The sequence below is a fragment of the Nerophis lumbriciformis genome, linkage group LG01 (assembly GCF_033978685.3).
Source record: "Nerophis lumbriciformis linkage group LG01, RoL_Nlum_v2.1, whole genome shotgun sequence".
In the NCBI taxonomy this organism is placed as follows: Eukaryota; Metazoa; Chordata; class Actinopteri; order Syngnathiformes; family Syngnathidae; genus Nerophis; species Nerophis lumbriciformis.
The window spans coordinates 72,703,216-72,725,128 of record NC_084548.2 but is presented as its reverse complement, the minus strand read 5'-3'; the positions used below and the strand labels follow the sequence as shown (position 1 = coordinate 72,725,128).

Below are 21,913 nucleotides of genomic sequence, written 5' to 3'. Positions count from 1 at the left end.
TCATTACTTCAATTCAACTTTTTTTGACTCATCTTGAGTAATTGTCTGGGCTTATACATACAACACAATCAGTTTTTGTAGCCTTTCCCACTTGCTCCGCCATAAGGAACAAATTAATTACCAAAACAGGAACCAATTATTATCAAACTTTGACACACCATCAAATGGTATGCTTACAACGTTGTCACAGTGGAATTTGTAGTGTGCTAGTTAAAATGTCCCTTTGATAACACAAATACAATTCCAAATACTTTTTTTTTTCATTATATGACCTTTTTAAATACAATCCCAAATACTTTTTCCCATTACTGTTTTTCTGGCATGGGTTTTCTGGCATTTTTTTCACTAATGGGGTTACTCCGAATCCTCCCATTGCCCGTCTTCTAATACGACCTCCCCTGTGAGTGTATTTTACTTCTTGATTCTGCCAGTGGTTTGGGTTTACTATGGGTGCAGTATCATTTTGTTTCCTGAGTTCTACATTTTACTCAGATTCCCAAGTGAACCATATTAGGGGGGCAGGGCCGACCAGTACCAATATCGTTAACCCATATGTTTATGGATCGTCTGAGCCATTGGGGTGTCATTTCTGCTGATTCACTCCTCTACCAAGGTCAGTGGTTTGGCTCAAACTCTAGTCATCGTGTGCGTTCACACTATTACCAGACTTTGCTTCCCTTTCCTTATTGGATGATTCAACAGAAATGACCTTTTTACAATGTACTAAGTGTACCCAGGTTGGTCTTTCCACTATCTTTCAAATGGTGTTAGTCCTGTTGTACTTGTAATGTTAATGTACATTTTTACTAAATATTTGCATAATGCTTTTGCTACTGTCAGCACATCTGCTTTTCCTTTAGGAAATATTTCTAACTACTTTGAAAATGCATCTACTATGACCAGACAATAATGTTTTCCTTCACTCTTATTTAGTTAATTGCATAGATGTTTTATACAATTTTTTTTATAAGAATTAAACTATAGGAAGTATAGTACTTCTGTATAAGGGCATTCATATCCCTCCTGTTGAGCCATGAGTTCAACCTTGGCTCAATATTGCTGCTCACTTATACCGATTTTTCTTTGTAAGATTGGTTTATTTGTCTGGACATACATAGATGTCTTTTTTGTTCAACATCATCCTCATAATTTCTTTGTATTCCTTTCATTGCTTGTCTCAATATATTGGTCAACTTGTTTTTGTAGTTCTTACAGCGTTTTTCAGCATTCTCTGTTCTTGATTTGATAAACGCCTTACAAAGTCTATTTTTCTTTTTACATGCATTTTTCAAACTGTTTATCATCCAAGGTGCATTATTTTGCCTTTGTTTAGATCTGCATGGAACCTCAGGACAATGCTTGTTATACAGAGTAATATAATGTTTACGAAAATAATCATAGACCGTGTTTATATCGTCTGTATACACCTCTTCCCACTCTTGTTTTAATAGGTCATACCTGAAGTTGTTAATATGATTGACACTTAGGGAATTGATAGTCAAATATTGCAAATATAGGCAGATGATCACTTATGTCATTTATCACTAACCCAGTAGTGATGTGAATCCCTAAAACATTTGTAAAGATTTTGTCTATTAAGGTTGCACTAGTTGTGGTTATTCTACTAGGCTTTGTAATTAATGGGTACAGCCCTTTTTCATATAATAGCTCTACAAAATCTGATGTTTGTTTATGTGAATCTACCTTTAGAAGATCAATATTATAATCTCCACAAATTACGATAGTCCTATTTTTATTTAGACCATTAATCATTTCCCCTAATTTATCCATAAAGATTTCCACTTTTGATCCTGGTTTTCTATATACACATGTATCTTATCTTAGCTCAACACTCAGATGTATGGTGTTGCAAATGTCTAAAACATAATCTAACTTAAGAATGTTATACTACACTTCAAAGTTAAACCTACTTTAAATTTACATGTAATAAATTCACTTTCACACCTCCCCCACTGCGCCACGCACACACACACACACACACACAAGGTGGTGTGTGAGGGCGTGAGTGCACTTCTTAGGGCAAAGGTCAGCAACACTTGAAGAGATTTCTCTTCTTTTTTTTCTCTCTCTCTTCTTTCCTCAGCTAATAACCATGTAACCCACTTTATCATTTTATCATACTATACATCTCAACTCTTATTATAGTTATTAATCTAGGTTTTTATTTGTTCCATTATTGAATTATACATATATATATTTGTATATATAAAAGCGCTCTTTATATATCCAAACATACATGTATATCTTCAGTCTACCTTTTCTTCATCTCTTATTTCAATACCCCCATTATCTCTCTCTCTCTCGCATTAGTTTATTTCATTTTGCATTAATTCTTATTATTGATTTTTCCCCATTTCTTCATTTATTTTTACTTTTCTCTCACGTTAGCACTTTGAGATTATTCTCCTATTTGCTTTTTCCTAACTGGCCCTGTTTCATAATCTTCTGTTCTATGAAACATTAGCTTTTTTTCTCTCTTAGCCCTTTCTTTTGCCTCTTCTCTTCCTTTTATTTTCCTTTCTTCCTGCTCTTCCTTTTTTTTTCTGTCTTTCTCCGTCTTCTCTATTTTGAGCCATTCTCATCCAGCACCCCGTGTGGTCCCACCCCATTCTGGCTAGCTTTTTTCTGTTACTTCCGCATTTTTCTATTATTGATTCTCGCAACTTTAGAATATCACCTACTTTGAGGCATCCGGTAAATTTATGTTTTGATATCCAGTCATCGAGAAATTTCAGTAAATCTGGATTTGTTATTTCTACCGCTTTCCAGTCTTTACATTTTAACTCGTCTTTTGGACTAACCTTTGGTTTACTTGTCCCTTTCCCCATTTTGTAAATTTGGAGTAATCCGTCGCCCCCTACAGAGCCGAAAACTTATAAGGATTACTTTTGTTTTTGTTGTAAGATAGTGGTTTAATTTATTATTGTGGTACACGTCGCTTCTACTGGAGATGGTTCCCCAGTGGAGGTGTCTTGCCTAGAGCATCCACAATAACCCACTATTTACTTCTCACAACTTTCATATGGAGTGATAGCCTAATGGCGATTACTCCCACACACTTTCACATTCACACCTTTCAGTATATTGATCTACGGAAATTTCAATGTATATTACATGCGGACTCCGTCGCCCTCCAGGTTATTGTTTTTTCACGGACAAAATTCAGTTTTTTATTCTGAATAGACCATTTTAGGTCTGTTGGACTCCGACGTCCCCAGGATAATGGTTCACGGATATTTCAAATTATTGTGGGCTCCGACACCCCCTAGTATGTTTGTTTATGGATATTACGGATTCCAGTTTTCGCGGTTCCGTTAACCTGCAGTCTTTTGGCCTCTTCAGTTTTTATCTTAATTCAGTTTTTATTTAAAATTTTAATACTCACGGACGTTGGACTCCGACGTCCCTCTAATTTGGCCTTTTTACCTGTTAGAGCCTAGGATTTACAGGGTTTGTCTATGCGTCGTAACCCTCAGTCACACGCTTTCTCTCAGTCGTTTCTTTCTTTGTCAATTTAAAACGTACTCACTGCTCTCTGTGTTCCTTCCTGTTGTCCTCGGATTTTCCGTCAGTCTTTCAATTCCAGCCCGAAATGAAGAAAAAGCAGTTCCTCAATCAGGATTTGGTTGCCATGGTCCTCTGGTTTCACTCACTCATGCTGGAATCGTCAGACGTGTTGGAATCCGGCTCGAAGGACCAATTAGATGTCAGGTTCAAATACAGGACATCTGTTACACAAGACAAAAGGCAAGGAATCAAACAGAGACAGAATTCAATTTGGACTCAATTGAGGAGAGACGGCTTCAACCTGTAACCTCTTACAGTGTCTTAGCACGCTCTGACCAAGAAGGTTCTCGTCTCCTCTTTTAATTCAGATCTTCCATGTTCACGCACCAACATATGTCACAATAGGAATGGGGAGGTATGTAAAACAGTCATTGTTTTTGGTCGCTTTGAAGTCCAAGAAGAGGACTTCTCGGGCTTGGCTCTTCCTGGATCCAGCTGGGGCAGGTGTTGGAGGACAATGGACAACCCCTCCCGTCTCCTGTCCACAGTGACTTCAAGAGGGCAGCGTCTCGTAAATAGCGTTGACCAAATAGTTGGAAGAGAGTTGGAGGACAATGGACAACCCCTCCCGTCTCCTGTCCACAGTGACTTCAAGAAGGCAGCGTGTCGTAAATAGCGTTGACCAAATAGAGGGAAGAGAGTTTGTGAATTACTTCAAAGAGAGTTCGTTTAACACTTCAAAGAGAGTTCCTCCAGGAGTTGAGCACATCCTGCCATCTGTCCGTGCTGAACTCACAGTGGCGTTTCCCGAGACTTCATCCTTTTGTTAGGCCTCGAAATACAGCATTCATAATACAACATTTCTTTTGTGATAACTTACAAACAATTATTCCAACAATAAACAATATACTAACAAAGTACATATTTTTATGTTTTGGAAATGGTTTCCATTTCACAGGAATACAGTTTAGAATTAAATCCTATTTTAGGCTGGAGAAAGTCACAATATTTGCCATTTCATCGACTGATTTTGGACATTTCCACACGAACCTGAACGCAGCAGTCTAGACTGCGACAATTAACATTACAAGAATTGTGTACCAATACAACGTCAATCAAGTAATTCATTTAAATAACATTACCGACATATAGTTTCAATGATGACGATGGACGTTACAGAAAAGTAGCAATTTTTGAGGGGGAAAACTAAAATTCCCACTAAAATGTAAACGACATGAGAATAAACTTGGAATATTACAAAGCAAAAAAAATTCCATTTTGTCTCGTGGTTGTCAGAATCCCCACATTATAGCGTAAATACACCAGTCTGCTTAATATAGTCATAATATAAACAATATACTAACAAAGTACATATTTTTATGTTTTGGAAATGGTTATACATTTCACAGGAATACAGTTTGGAATTAAATCCTATTTTAGGCTTGAGAAAGTCACAATAATTGCCATTTCGTCGACTGATTTTGGAAATTTCCACACGAACCTGAACGCAGCAGTCTGGACTGCGACAATTAACATTACAAGAATTGTGTACCAACGCAACGTCAATCAAGTAATTCATTTAATTAATATTACCGACATATAGTTTCAATGATGACGATGGACGTTACAGAAAAGTAGCAATTTTTGAGGGGAAAAACTAAAATTCCCACTAAAATGTAAACATGAGAATTAAATCGGAATATTACAAAGCAAAAAAAATTACATTTTGTCTCGTGGTTGTCAGAATCCCCACACTATAGCGTAAATACAAAGTCATAATATAAACAATATATTAACAAAGTACATATTTTTATGTTTTGGAAATGGTTTCCATTTCACAGGAATACAGTTTAGAATTAAATCCTATTTTAGGCTTGAGAAAGTCACAATAATTGCCATTTCATCGACTGATTTTGGAAATTTCCACACGAACCTGAACGCAGCAGTCTAGACTGCGACAATTAACGTTACAAGAATTGTGTACCAATACAACGTCAATCAAGTAATTCATTTAAATAACATTACCGACATATAGTTTCAATGATGACGATGGACGTTACAGAAAAGTAGCTATTTTTGAGGGGAAGAACTAAAATCCCCACTAAAACGTAAACGACATGAGAATAAAGTCGGAATATTAAAAAGCAAAAAATTTACATTTTGTCTCGTGGTTGTCAGAATCCCCACACTATAGTGTATATACATAGTCATAATATAAACAATATACTAACAAAGTACATATTTTTATGTTTTGGAAATGGTTATACATTTCACAGGAATACAGTTTAGAATTAAATCCTATTTTAGACTTGAGAAAGTCACAATATTTGCCATTTCATCGACTGATTTTGGACATTTCCACACGAACCTGAACGCAGCAGTCTAGACTGCGACAATTAACATTACAAGAATTGTGTACCAATGCAACGTCAATCAAGTAATTCATTTAAATAACATTACCGACATATAGTTTCAATGATGACGATGGACGTTACAGAAAAGTAGCAATTTTTGAGGGGGAAAACTAAAATTCCCACTAAAATGTAAACATGAGAATAAAATCGGAATATTACACAGCAAAAAAAATTACATTTAGTCTTGTGGTTGTCAGAATCCCCACACTATAGCGTAAATACAAAGTCATAATATAAACAATATATTAACAAAGTACATATTTTTTGGTTTTTGGAAATGGTTATACATTTCACAGGAATATAGTTTAGAATTAAATCCTATTTTAGGCTGGAGAAAGTCACAATATTTGCCATTTCATCGACTGATTTTGGACATTTCCACACGAACCTGAACGCAGCAGTCTAGACTGCGACAATTAACATTACAAGAATTGTGTACCAACGCAACGTCAATCAAGTAATTCATTTAAATAACATTACCGACATATAGTTTCAATGATGACGATGGACGTTACAGAAAAGTAGCAATTTTTGAGGGGGAAAACTAAAATTCCTCTAAAACGTAAACGACATGAGAATAAAATCGGAATATTACACAGCAAAAAAATTTACATTTAGTCTTGTGGTTGTCAGAATCCCCACACTATAGCGTAAATACAAAGTCATAATATAAACAATATATTAACAAAGTACATATTTTTTGGTTTTTGGAAATGGTTATACATTTCACAGGAATACAGTTTAGAATTCAATCCTATTTTAGGCTGGAGAAAGTCACAATATTTGCCATTTCATCGACTGATTTTGGAAATTTCCACACGAACCTGAACGCAGCAGTCTAGACTGCGACAATTAACATTACAAGAATTGTGTACCGACACAACGTCAATCAAGTAATTCATTTAAATAACATTACCGACATATAGTTTCAATGATGACGATGGACGTTACCGAAAAGTAGCAATTTTTGAGGGGAAAACTAAAATTCCCACTAAAATGTAAACATGAGAATAAAATCGGAATATTACACAGCAAAAACATTTACATTTAGTCTTGTGGTTGTCAGAATCCCCACACTATAGCGTAAATACATCAGTCTGCTTAATATAGTCATAATATAAACAATATACTGACAAAGTACATATTTTTATGTTTTGGAAATGGTTATACATTTTACAGGAATACAGTTAAGAATTAAATCCTATTTTAGGCTGGACAAAGTCACAATATTTGCCATTTCATCGACTGATTTTGGAAATTTCCACACGAACCTGAACGCAGCAGTCTAGACTGCGACAATTAACATTACAAGAATTGTGTACCAATGCAACGTCAATCAAGTAATTGATTTAAATAACATTACCGACATATAGTTTCAATGATGACGATGGACGTTACAGAAAAGTAGCAATTTTTGAGGGGGAAAACTAAAATTCCCACTAAAATGTAAACATGAGAATAAAATCGGAATATTACACAGCAAAAACATTTACGTTTAGTCTTGTGGTTGTCAGAATCCCCACACTATAGCGTAAATACAAAGTCATAATATAAACAATATATTAACAAAGTACATATTTTTATGTTTTGAAAATGGTTTCCATTTCACATGAATACAGTTTAGAATTAAATCCTATTTTAGGCTGGAGAAAGTCACAATATTTGCCATTTCATCGACTGATTTTGGAAATTTCCACACGAACCTGAACGCAGCAGTCTAGACTGCGACAATTAACATTACAAGAATTGTGTACCAATACAACGTCAATCAAGTAATTCATTTAAATAACATTACCGACATATAGTTTCAATGATGACGATGGACGTTACAGAAAAGTAGCAATTTTTGAGGGGAAAAACTAAAATTCCACTAAAACGTAAACGACATGAGAATAAAATCAGAATATTACACAGCAAAAAAATTTACATTTTGTCTCGTGGTTGTCAGAATCCCCACACTATAGCGTAAATACATAGTCATACTATAAACAATATATTAACAAAGTACATATTTTTATGTTTTGGAAATGGTTTCCATTTCACAGGAATACAGTTTAGAATTAAATCCTATTTTAGGCTGGAGAAAGTCACAATATTTGCCATTTCATCGACTGATTTTGGAAATTTCCACACGAACCTGAACGCAGCAGTCTAGACTGCGACAATTAACATTACAAGAATTGTGTACCAACACAACGTCAATCAAGTAATTCATTTAAATAACATTACCGACATATAGTTTCAATGATGACGATGGACGTTACAGAAAAGTAGCAATTTTTGAGCAGGAAAACTAAAATTCCCACTAAAACGTAAACGACATGAGAATAAAATCGGAATATTACAAAGCAAAAAAATTAACATTCTGTCTCGTGGTTGTCAGAATCCCCACACTATAGCGTAAATACATCAGTCTGCATAATATAGTCATAATATAAACAATATACTAACAAAGTACATATTTTTATGTTTTGGAAATGGTTTCCATTTCACAGGAATACAGTTTTGAATTAAATCCTATTTTAGGCTTGAGAAAGTCACAATAATTGCCATTTCATTGACTGATTTTGGAAATTTCCACCCGAACCTGAACGCAGCAGACTGCGACAATTAACATTACAAGAATTGTGTACCAATACAACGTCAATCAAGTAATTCATTTAAATAACATTACCGACATATAGTTTCAATGATGATGATGGACGTTACAGAAAAGTAGCAATTTTTGAAGGGAAAAACTAAAATTCCCACTAAAACGTAAACGACATGAGAATAAAATCGGAATATTACAAAGCAAAAAAATTTACATTTTGTCTCGTGGTTGTCAGAATCCCCACACTATAGTGTAAATACATAGTCATAATATAAACAATATATTAACAAAGTACATATTTTTTTGTTTTGGAAATGGTTTATTTCACAGGAATACAGTTTAGAATTAAATCTTATTTTAGGCTGGAGAAAGTCACAATATTTGCCATTTCATCGACTGATTTTGGAAATTTCCACACAAACAACAAATTTCGGGAGAACATCTGCACTGTAACACAACATAAACACAACAGGACAAATACCCAGAATCCCATGCAGCCCTAACTCTTCCGGGATACATTATACACCCCCGCTACCAAACCCCACCCACCTCAACCGACGCACAGAGAGAGGGGGAGGGGAGGGGGGGGGGGTTGGTGGTAGCAGGGGTGTATAATGTAGCCCGGAAGAGTCAGGGCTGCCTGGGATTCTGGGTATTTGTTCTTTTGTGTTTATGTTGTGTTAAAGTGCAGATGTTCTCCCGAAATGTGTTTGTCATTCTTGTTTGGTTTTGGTTCAAAGTGTGGCGCATTATTAGTAAGAGTGTTAAAGTTGTTTTAGATGGTCACCGTCAGTGTAACCTGTGTGGCTTTTGAACAAGTATGCCTTGCTGTCACGTACGTGTGCAAGCAGAAGATGTATATTATGTAGCAAATGTTGGGCTGGCACGCTGTTAATACTGATTGTAGAGGGCGCCAAATGTTGTACCATCATGGCACGCCCTTATTATAGCTGTAAGGGTGAAAATCGGTGAATATTAATCCCGGGAGTTTTCTGCGAGAGGCACTGAAATCCGGAAGTCTCACGGGAAAATTGGGGGGTTCAGCAAGTAAGCTGCTGAGCCGCATCAGAGTGATCAAAGAGCCGCGGGTTGCCGACCCCTGGACTAGGCATATGTTACACCCTCGGGTCTCCATTTAGCAAGGTGGCCCATAATACTGGGCTGGGACCGGTGCTGAGTTGCCGCCGCCTTGTGCTTCTCTGACCGTTCATGAGTGACTATATCCATTCGGCCACTGAGTTCAATGGAGAAGTCTGATCTACAAAATGTGCATGCAGCATACCCCAGCATACCCCTTTCCCTTCCAGCTGTCCTGGATGAACTGAAATTCTTGTTTCCAATCATTTTGGAACTTGCAAGCGTACTTCTTCTTCTTACTCGTCGTCGCCATGACTGCCTCTTCTTCGTTCTTCTGCTTCGTCTCTGTTATGTATTTGGACTGGGGTTGTCCCGATCCAGGTTTTTGCACTTCCGATCCGATACCGATATTGTTTTTGCATTTCCGATCCGATACTGACACTGACCGATACTGGCCTATCCGAGCATGTATTAAAGTTTAAAGTTATTTAGCCTACTTAGTTGTCAGAATCATGTTGAAAAGGGTTTTAGTACTCTTGATAACAACTAGCCAGCTGAATTAGGGGAGTTTGAATAATACACAATGGTTGGTAACAAGAAACTGACCTGTTTATTCAAGGATAAACACAAAATAGACAAAATTATACATGACAAACAGAAATGGCATCATTGAAACTAGGGCTGGGCGATATGGCCTTTTTTTAATATTGCGATATTTTATGGCCATATTGCGATACACGATATATATCTCGATATTTTGCCTTAGCCTTGAATGAACACTTGATGCATATAATCACAGCAGTATGATGATTCTATGTGTTTTGATTGATTGATTGATTGAGACTTTTATTAGTAGGTTGCACAGTGAAGTACATATTCCGTACAATTGACCACTAAATGGTAACACCCGAATAGGTTTTTCAACTTGTTTAAGTCGGGGGTCCACTTAAATTGATTCATGATACAGATATATACTATCAGATATATACTATCATCATAATACAGTCATCACACAAGATCATCACATTGAATTATTTACATTATTTATAATCCAGGGTGTGGAGGGGGGCGCCGGATGTAAGTGTCAAAAAGACAGCCAAAAGAGTTTGATATGAGAATAAATCTAAAGTTAAAATATAGGGTAGAAATGCACCCATTTGCAGGAAATGTAGTCTTGATTTTCAAAATTTTCTTTCAAGGCTTGCATTTCTACATTAAAACATTCTTCTTCATACTGCATTAATATATGCTACTTTTAAACTTTCATGCAGAGAACGAAATCACAACTAAAAAAATCACTAATTTTTTCATACGGTGTTGATGTGGAAATTTTTGCCTCGGCATTTTGATGGTGTGGGCGTGTGGCACCGAATTGAGATAAGCGTCTCGACAGACGTCACAATATTTGAACAATGATGACGAAAACTGTTTTCTCTGTCGTGTCCGTGTGTCGAAAATTGTTATGTGCTTATTTTTTTATTTGATATTGTGCGTGGCATAGATTTGCTATGCGCAGAGGACGCTTAAACAGTGCGCAATTGCACAGGCGAGCACCTTAGAGGGAGCGTTGCTCGCACGGCTGCGCTAGCATCACAGCTAACGTTAGCCATGCTGCTACCTCTCTGCTCGGAGAGGGCGTATACTTATGTGACGTATGACGTGACAGTATGTGACGTGTGTAAGAAGGTGCGCTTGCTGTCTGTGAGAGGGAGACACAGGAAAGAATGAGAAGAGCCTGTCGTGTACTGCCAGCAGCTAAAAGCAACTGCGTGAGAATTCACAGACCTGTGGATGTGTTGAAGGTGTGCTGGAAAATGCGGAACGGAAATTAGGGAGCAGCAGAAAAGTGGAATGTATTATTTAAATCGGTGCGTTGGAAAACACGGAGCGGAGTTTTTTTTAAAACTGGATCTGGATCGGCATTTTCCCATGCCTTGCCGATACGCAATTTTTGGCAAATATCGGCAGCCGATCCGATCCAAATATCGGATCGGGACATCCCTAATTTGGACATTACTACTTGCCGTAGTTTTGAAGCAATGCATGATGGGAATCCGGATGTTGTGTGTCAGTGTATTAACGTGCCGGCTAGAATAAACAGACGCTGAGAAATAGCTCCATGCCTGCCTACTTTATGGGTTATAGATAAACCTATGGATAACGGAGACATATATAATAGTCTCCTTTTCAGGTGAGAGACGACGCTAAAGGAAGTGCCTTTAAGGCACGCCCCCAATATTGTTGTCCGGCTGGAAATCGGGAGAAATTCGGGAGAATGGTTGTCCCGGGAGATTTTCGGGAGAGGCACTGAAATTCGGGAGTCTCACGGAAAATTCGGGAGGGTTGGCAGGTATAGATATACATGTCATGCTACTATTTACCGTATTTTTCGGACTATAAGTCGCAGTTTTTTTCATAGTTTGGCCGGGCTTCAGTGCGATTTATATATGGTTTTTTTTCTTCTTTATTATGCATTTTCGGCAGGTGCGACTTATACTCCGGTGCGACTTATACTCAGAAAAATACGGTATACGTACTGTGTGGATCATGCATGAAACAGCGCAGGGAGTGTTTCTTGTGCCCCCAGCCCAACCAGCGCACCGAATGTGCAAAGTTCATTTGTAAACGGCACATGAAATCTGCCTGAATATAGTTTATTAATACAGTACATTGTATAGCTCACTTAAGTGTTGTTCTGTTCATGTTATCGTGTGTTCAAATGGAGCTGATGGTTTGTGGGTTTTTGATAAATTGTTATTGCATCAAAATCTGTTGTTATGAATTACTACTCTTCAAGGTTGCCAATACTTCATCTCAAACATTCCACTTAGAACATTTTTTTATATATATATATATATATATATATATATATATATATATATATATATATATATATATATATATATATATATATATACATACACATACACACACCTGTGTGTGTGTATTAGGGATGTCCCGATCCGATATTTGGATCGGATCGGCCGCCGATATTTGCCAAAAAATGCGTATCGGCAAGGCATGGGAAAATGCCGATCCAGATCCAGTTTAAAAAAAAACTCCGGTCCGTGTTTTCCAACGCACCTATCTAAATAATACATTCCACTTTTCTGCTGCTCCCTAATTTCCGTCCCGCATTTTCCAGCACACCTTCAACACATCCACAGGTCTGTGGATTCTCACGCAGTTGCTTTTAGCTGCTGGCATTACACGACAGGCTCTTCTCACTCTTTCCTGTGTCTCCCTCTCACAGACAGCAAGCGCACCTTCTTACACACGTCACATCATACTGTAACGACATACGTCACGTCATACGTCACATACTGTCACGTCATACGTCACATACGTATACGCCCTCCCCGAGCAGAGAGGTAGCATGGCTAACGTTAGCTGTGATGCTAGCGCAGCCGTGCTAGCAACGCTCCCTCTAAGGTGCGCACCTGTGCAATTGCGCACGGCAAATCTATGCCACGCACAAAATCAAATAAAAAATAAGCGCATAACAATTTTCGACACACGGACACGACAGAGAAAACAGTTTTCGTCATCATTGTTCAAATATAGTAACGTCTGTCGAGACGCTTATCTCCATCAAAATGCAGAGGCAAAGATTTCCAGATCAACACCGTATGAAAAAATGAGTGATTTTCTCTGCATGAAAGTTCAAAAGTAGCATATATTAATGCAGTATGAAGAAGAATGTTTTAATGTAGACACATAGAATCATCATACTGCTGTGATTATATGCATCAAGTGTTCATTCAAGGCTAAGGCAAAATATCCACATATATATGGTGTATCGTGACATGGACTAAACATATCGCAATATTAAAAAAAGGCCATATAGCCCAGCCCTAGTTTCAATGATGCCATTTCTGTTTGTCATGTATAATTTTGTCTATTTTGTGTTTATCCTTGAATAAACAGGTCAGTTTCTTGTTACCAACCATTGTGTATTATTCAAACTCCCCTAATTCAGCTGGCTAGTTGTTTATCAAGAGTACTAAAACCCTTTTCAACATGATTCTGACAACTAAGTAGGCTAAATAACTTTAAACTTCAATACATGCTCGGATAGGCCAGTATCGGTCAGTATCGGTATCGGATCGGAAGTGCAAAAACAATATCGGTATCAGATCGGAAGTGCAAAAACCTGGATCGGGACATCCCTAGTGTGTGTATATATATATATATATATAGTAGAGATGCGCGGTTTGCGGACACAACCGCGGAGTCTGCGGATTATCCGCGGGTCGGGCGGTTGAAATAAAAAAAAATTAGATTTTATCTGCGGGTCGGGTCGGGTCGGGTCGGGCGGTTGAAATAAAAAAAAATTAGATTTTAAATAGATTCAGGCGGGTGGCAGTTAAACCAATTCGGAAATATATATACATAGTTAAATGTTGTTACCCACATACGAAAAACGAGCAGCACTCTTTGAAACAGGCAATTATTTATCATCAGGCACCTGCAGCACGCCACAATAGAAGAAGAAAAAAAAAAGAGATGGCAACGCCGGCAGCAAACGTGGTACGCGACAAACTAAAAAAGGGAATACTAAAGACCAGGGGAAAAAAAGGCCAGAAAAGTTCAGCGTGGACTCGTTTTTATGAGGTTGTAAATCAGGATGATAGTAATGCTGGCTACGTGATTTGCAAGAGCTGCGACGCTGTTTATGTCTACGACAGTCACAAAACTGGGACATCTAACATGGTGCATCACATTTGTGCAAAACCCCGAACCTCCACAAACACCCTGAGCATGAGCAGTTTTGTCCGCCGTGATCCCAGAAGAGTGCCACAGGATGTTAAAACAAGATAGAACGCAGCTGCCTGCAGCAGTTTGAGTGGCGCGAGCGCGCTTGGAGGTGCGCTCTCAGCGCGGCTCCCAGATGATTGCGCTCTGGTGTGCGTCTGGGCCGTGACAGCGTGGCACGCATTGAATGTCTCTGCTATATTGGATCAGTCTCCTTTCTTTAACAGGCAAAAGCTTTATAACCTCACTAATGCCTTGCATCGTCTATATTAGATATATAACAACGGGCGGATGGCGGGCGGGTGCGGTTTTGATTAAATGTTAGTTCGGGTGGATGGCGGATGGTTGACGACTTTTGTGATGCGGTTGCGGATGAAATAATTGCTTATCCGCGCATCTCTGATATATATATATATATATATATATATATATATATTTTATTATTTTTTTTAATTTTTTTTTTTACAAAAAGCATAAAACAACACTATATGACTTATAACACTTAATCGCATCAGTTTTTGGCTAAGGAGGGACATGATTTTTTTGGGAAAACACATTGTTACAAAAATAATGACTCAAAATCAGTGTTATGAATTATTGACCTATTAAAGGCTGTAAATACCTCATCTAAAGTGTTCTACTTTGCAATTAATGTTTGGAAATATTGCATATTTTGTGTTTTTCTGATAATAAAAATGTTTTGTGTACTTTTTATTTTTACAAAAAAAACAAACATTGCACATATAAAAAGAACTTTATGAATAAGTCTGAAGCTGTTGGAAAAATGTTAAGCATTGAAAGTTTAAACATATTTAATGACTTAACACTTTGTGTATAAACAACTTTATATGTATAGGTGGGTCTGAAGCTGTTTAAAAAAATCAGTGTAACACTTTTTTTTAGCACCTCCATTATCCGTCGCTGAGTAGACTTATTGTAGTTTTAAGTAGACTCGAGGGTTAAAGGGTTTGCAAAGCAAAGAAACAAACTAAAACCGCATGTTTTTGTCTTTTGGAAACAAGAAGTTTGTATTTTGTGTTGCAGGATCCTATCCTCAGCAGAGTGTGTACCCTCAGCAGAACACTGCGCCCGTCTACCCTCCCACTATGCAAATGTCTCCTCAGGCGCCTCCTTACACTGACACGCCCCCCGCATACTCTGAGGTAACCACGGCGACGCTGAGCGCGACCCACCTCATGAGCAGTGTTAATGGCGTGGTCTTCCCTCCGCAGATCTACCAGCCCAGATACGTGCTTCCCCATCAGGTGACCGGCCAGATGCCTCAGATGTCGTCCCCATACGTCGGCACTCAGGTCTACATGCCCATGCAGCCACAGATGCCCGTGGGTCACATGGGACAGAACGTGCCCTTGGCTTACTATCCCGTGGGGGCCGTGTACCCCCCGGGGTCCACAGTGATGATGGAGGGCGGCTACGACGCCGGCGCTCGCTTCACAGCCGGCAGCAGCGTGTCCATGCCGGTGAGTGGCCGCTGTCGTCATTTGTGCCACGCTAGAGAAAAAAGTATTAAAAGTCTTATATAAGTGTTATAATGAAGGCAACACATGATGTAAGTGTCTATATTAGCCTACTATCAAAATGACTTTAAAAGTCTTATAATGAAGGCAACACATGATGTAAGTGTCTATATCAGCTATATTAGCCTACTATCAAAATGACTTTAAAAGCCTTATATAAGTGTTATAATGAAGAAAACACATGATGTAAGTGTCTATATCAGCTATATTAGCCTACTATCAAAATGACTTTAAAAGTGTTATTGTTAAGGTTTGCAGGGGAGGTGACGGCAACAGACACTAGATGGCAGTAATGTTCAATGATTTATTATATATAGTAATATATATAATAAACAACACTAAATATATGAACTAAGGAAATGGAGTGTGGCAAAATCCAAGAGTGTGTATGGTGTACGACTATGTGTAGTATTTAACTGAGGTGTGCGTTACCAAGTGTTGAACGAGAGATGAGGAAGTCCAGGGGAAGAGGGGAATCCGTGTCCAAGCGGGAGGTCGAGATCCAAGGAGCAGTCCGAGAAGCAGGGGAACGACGACGAGAAATGACGAGACACACAGCAACGTCAAAACACGGGAACGGAGGTCTGCAGTAGGATGATATAACAATGAAACACGGAAGGGAAAACAGACAGAGAGAACAGTATTGCATCAAGCAGGATGATAGCTTACTATACGCCAACAGATGATTATATTCCGGCGGCGGCATGCCACATTGTCCAAGCTTATGAAGGCAGCTACTTCATTAACGGCAGGTGTGCTGATAGATGATTTCCGCCAGCTGTGGCGGTGCGTGGCCGCGGTCTGCGCGGTGCGTGTGGGGGCGTGTCCTGCGGTGCTTGCAGCGCGCAAGGATGAGGACGCATTCCAATGCGCCCTGGCCGTGACAGTTATAATGAAGACAACACATGTGTCTATATCAGCTACAATAGCCTACTATCAAAATGACTTTAAAAGACTTGTATAAGTGATATAATGAAGAAAACACATGATGTAAGTGTTTATATTAGCCTACTATCAAAATGACTTTAAAAGTCTTACCGTATTTTCCGCACCATAAGGCGCCCTGGGTTATAAGCCGCGCCTTCAATGAACGGCATATTTCAAAACTTTGTCCACCTATAAACCGCCCCGTGTTATAAGCCGCATCTAACTGCGCTAAAGGAATGTCAAAAAAACAGTCAGATAGGTCAGTCAAACTTTAAGAATATATTAAAACCCAGCGTGATGTGGGCGCGCATGGAGTCGTATATCAACATGGACGGAGCTGCGTGAAAAAAGCCACCCGGCCTCTTCGCGTAAACTTACCTTAACCACTCGCTCATCTTTTCTTCATCCATCCATCCCTTCGAGTTAGCTTTTATGATGACGCCGGCTGGAAAGGTCTCTTTTGGCAAGGTCTTCCTTTTGAATATCACCATGGGTGGAAGTTTCTGGCCATTAGCATGGCAAGCTAGAACCACAGTGAAAGATGACTTCTCATTCCCTGTGGTGCGAATATTCACCGTACGTGCTCCCGTTGTATCCACAGTGCGGTTCACAGGAATATCAAAAGTCAGTGGAACCTCGTCCATGTTGATAATGTTATCTGGCCGGATCTTTTTTTCAGCTATCTTGTTTTTACAATATGCACGGAAAGTAGCCAGCTTTTCTTGAAAGTCTTTAGACAGTTGCTGTGAAATAGTAGTCCGTGTGCGGATGGAGAGATTGCGTCTTTTCATGAACCGTAAACCTGTCGCTTAGTAGGAGCCATTTTGTGGTCTTTACAGATGTAAACACACAAAGGAAATGAAACGTAATATCCGCGTGCTTCTTCTTCTACGCGGGCGGGTGGTTGCTTACAGTAGAAGAAGAAGCGCTTCCTGTTCTATGGGGGCGGGTGCTTACCTTGGCGGTTGCTTGGGTAGAAGAAGAAGCACTTCCTCTTCTACGGGGAAAAAAGATGGCGGCTGTTTACCGTAGTTGCGAGACCGAAACTTTATGAAAATGAATCTTAATATTAATCCATATATAAAGCGCACCGGGTTATAAGCCGCACTGTCAGCTTTTGAGTCAATTTGTGGTTTTTAGGTGCGGCTAATAGTGCGGAAAATACGGTATATAAGTGTTATAATGAAGGCAACACATGATGTAAGTGTCTATATCAGCTATATTAGCCTACTATCAAAATGACTTTAAAAGACTTATATAAGTGTTATAATGAAGGCAACACATGATGTAAGTGTCTATATCAGCTATATTAGCCTACTATCAAAATGACTTTAAAAGACTTATATAAGTGTTATAATGAAGGCAACACATGATGTAAGTGTCTATATCAGCTATATTAGCCTACTATCAAAATTACTTTAAAAGACTTAAATAAGCGATATAATGAAGAAAAAACATGATGTGTCTATATTAGCCTACTATCAAAATGACTTTAAAAGTGTTATAATGAAGACAACACATGATGTAAGTGTCTATATCAGCTATATTAGCCTACTATCAAAATGACTTTAAAAGTCTTATAAAAGTGTTATAATGAAGGCAACACATGATGTAAGTGTCTATATCAGCTATATTAGCCTACTATCAAAATGACTTTAAAAGTGTTATAATGAAGACAACACATGATGTGTCTATATCAGCTACAATAGCATACTATCAAAATGACTTTAAAAGACTTGTATAAGTGATATAATGAAGAAAACACATGATGTAGGTGTTTATATTAGCCTACTATCAAAATGACTTTAAAAGTCTTATAAAAGTGTTATAATGAAGGCAACACATGATGTAAGTGTCCATATTAGCCTACTATCAAAATGACTTTAAAAGTCTTATAAAAGTGTTATAATGAAGGCAACACATGATGTAAGTGTCCATATTAGCCTACTATCAAAATGACTTTAAAAGTCTTATAAAAGTGTTATAATGAAGGCAACACATGATGTAAGTGTCCATATTAGCCTACTATCAAAATGACTTTAAAAGTGTTATAATGAAGGCAACACATGATGTAAGTGTCTATATCAGCTATATTAGCCTACTATCAAAATGACTTTAAAAGACTTAAATAAGAGATATAATGAAGAAAACACATGATGTGTCTATATTAGCCTACTATCAAAATGACTTTAAAAGTGTTATAATGAAGACAACACATGATGTAAGTGTCTATATCAGCTATATTAGCCTACTATCAAAATGACTTTAAAAGACTTAAATAAGTGATATAATGAAGAAAACACATGATGTGTCTATATTAGCCTACTATCAAAATGACTTTAAAAGTGTTATAATGAAAGCAACACATGATGTAAGTGTCTATATTATCCTACTATCAAAATGACTTTAAAAGACTTAAATAAGTGATATAATGAAGAAAACACATGATGTAAGTGTCTATATCAGCTATATTATCCTACTATCAAAATGACTTTAAACGTGTTATAATGAAGACAACACATGACGTGTCTATATCAGCTACAATAGCCATACCTACAAAATGACTTTAAAAGACTTGTATAAGTGATATAATGAAGAAAACACATGATGTACCGGTAAGTGTTTATATTAGCCTACTATCAAAATGACTTTAAAAGACTTGTATAAGTGATATAATGAAGAAAACACATGATGTAAGTGTTTATATTAGCCTACTATCAAAATGTTATACAAGTGTTATAATGAAGGCAACACATGATGTAAGCGTCTATATCAGCTATATTAGCCTACTATCAAAATGACTTTAAAAGTCTTATATAAGTGTTATGATGAAGGCAACACATGATGTAAGTGTCTGTATCAGCTATATTAGCCTACTATCAAAATTACTTTAAAAGACTTACCGTATTTTCCGCACCATAAGGCGCCCTGGGTTAAAAGCCGCGCCTTCAATGAACGGCATATTTCAAAACTTTGTCCACCTATAAGCCGCCCGGTGTTGTAAGCCGCATCTAACTGCGCTAAAGGAATGTCAAAAAAACAGTCAGATAGGTCAGTCAAACTTTAATAATATATTAAAAACCAGCGTTCTAACAACTCTGTTCACTCCCAAAATGTACGCAAATGTGCAATCACAAACATACGTATATCAACATGGACAGAGCTGCGTGAAAAAAGCCACCCGGCCTCTTCGCGTAAACTTAAACTTACCTTAACCACTCGCTCATCTTTTCTTCATCCATCCCTTCGAGTTAGCTTTTATGATGACGCCGGCTGGAAAGGTCTCTTTTGGCAAGGTCTTCCTTTTGAATATCACCATGGGTGGAAGTTTCATTAGCATGGCAAGCTAGAACCACAGTGAAGGATGACTTCTCATTCCCGTTGTATCCACAGTGCGTTTCACAGGAATATCAGTTGCTGTGAAATAGTAATCCGTGTGCGGATGGAGAGATTGCGTCTTTTCATGAACCGGATCCCTGACGCTTAATAGGAGCCATTTTGTGGTCTTTACAGATGTAAACACACAAAGGAAATGAAACGTACGGTGATATCCGTGCGCTTTTTCTTCTTCTACGCGGGCGGGTGGTTGCTTACAGTAGAAGAAGAAGCGCTTCCTGTTCTATGGGGGCGGGTGCTTACCTTGGCGGTTGCTTGCGTAGAAGAAGAAGCGCTTCCTGTTCTACCGGGAAAAAAGATGGCGGCTGTTTACCGAAGTTGCGAGATCGAAACTTTATGAAAATGAATCTTAATATTTATCCATATATAAAGCGCACCGGGTTAAAAGCCGCACTGTCAGCTTTTGAGTAAATTTGTGGTTTTTAGGTGCGGCTAATGGTGCGGAAAATACGGTATAATGAAGGCAACACATGATGTAAGTGTCTATATCAGCTATATTAGCCTACTATCAAAATGACTTTAAAAGACTTATATAAGTGTTATAATGAAGGCAGCACATGATGTGTCTATATCAGCTATATTAGCCTACTATCAAAATGACTTTAAAAGACTTAAATAAGTGATATAATGAAGAAAACACATGATGTGTCTATATTAGCCTACTATCAAAATGACTTTAAAAGTGTTATAATGAAGACAACACATGATGTGTCTATATCAGCTATATTAGCCTACTATCAAAATGACTTTAAAAGTCTTATATAAGTGTTATAATGAAGACAACACATGATGTAAGTGTCTATATTAGCCTACTATCAAAATGACTTTAAAAGCCTTATATAAGTGTTATAATGAAAGCAACACATGATGTAAGTGTCTATATTAGCCTACTATCAAAATGACTTTAAAAGTGTTATAATGAAGACAACACATGATGTAAGTGTCTATATCAGCTATATTAGCCTACTATCAAAATGACTTTAAAAGTCTTATATAAGTGTTATAATGAAGACAACACATGATGTAAGTGTCTATATTAGCCTACTATCAAAATGACTTTAAAAGCCTTATATAAGTGTTATAATGAAAGCAACACATGATGTAAGTGTCTATATTATCCTACTATCAAAATGACTTTAAAAGTCTTTTATAAGGCGTGGCGAAGTTGGTAGAGTGGCCGTGCCAGCAATCGGAGGGTTGCTGGTTACTGGGGTTCAATCCCCACCTTCTACCATCCTAGTCACGTCCATTGTGTCCTTGAGCAAGACACTTCACCCTTGCTCCTAATGGCTGCTGGTTAGCGCCTTGCATGGCAGCTCCCGCCATCAGTGTGTGAATGTGTGTGTGAATGGGTGAATGTGGAAATACTGTCAAAGCGCTAGTATAGTACCGTTTTTGATTCTTTAGTACCGTGATACTATACCAGTACCGGTATACTGTACAACCCTACATGGAAGTGAGACTCAGAAGTAAGGTTGCAAGTCTGTGCTGTAAAGTTCAAATTTGAATGACAATAAAAAGGAAGTCTAAGTCTAAAGGGGTGGAAAGTTTCCGGTAATTTACCACGTAAAGTTAAGCTCGGGAAGTTTGGAATTATTGACTATTTTTTTATTATTCAAAGTTGGACACCATGAATGGGAATACATGGGAATTAATGGAGGCTAGATCAAGGGTGCTCACACTTT

At 37.9% G+C, this 21,913-nt stretch overlaps 1 protein-coding gene across 1 annotated transcript in view; it reads left to right on the top strand.

Annotated features, from left to right (window-relative positions):
* The window catches only part of dazap2 (DAZ associated protein 2), a 45,290-nt gene that overhangs the window by 7,376 nt on the left and 16,001 nt on the right, over positions 1 to 21,913 (top strand). Inside the window, exons 2-3 of the mRNA XM_061925589.1 lie at positions 15,412 to 15,530; positions 15,600 to 15,848. Coding sequence (XP_061781573.1) covers positions 15,412 to 15,530; positions 15,600 to 15,848 — 368 coding nt within the window. The remainder of the gene's footprint in view (positions 1 to 15,411; positions 15,531 to 15,599; positions 15,849 to 21,913) is intronic.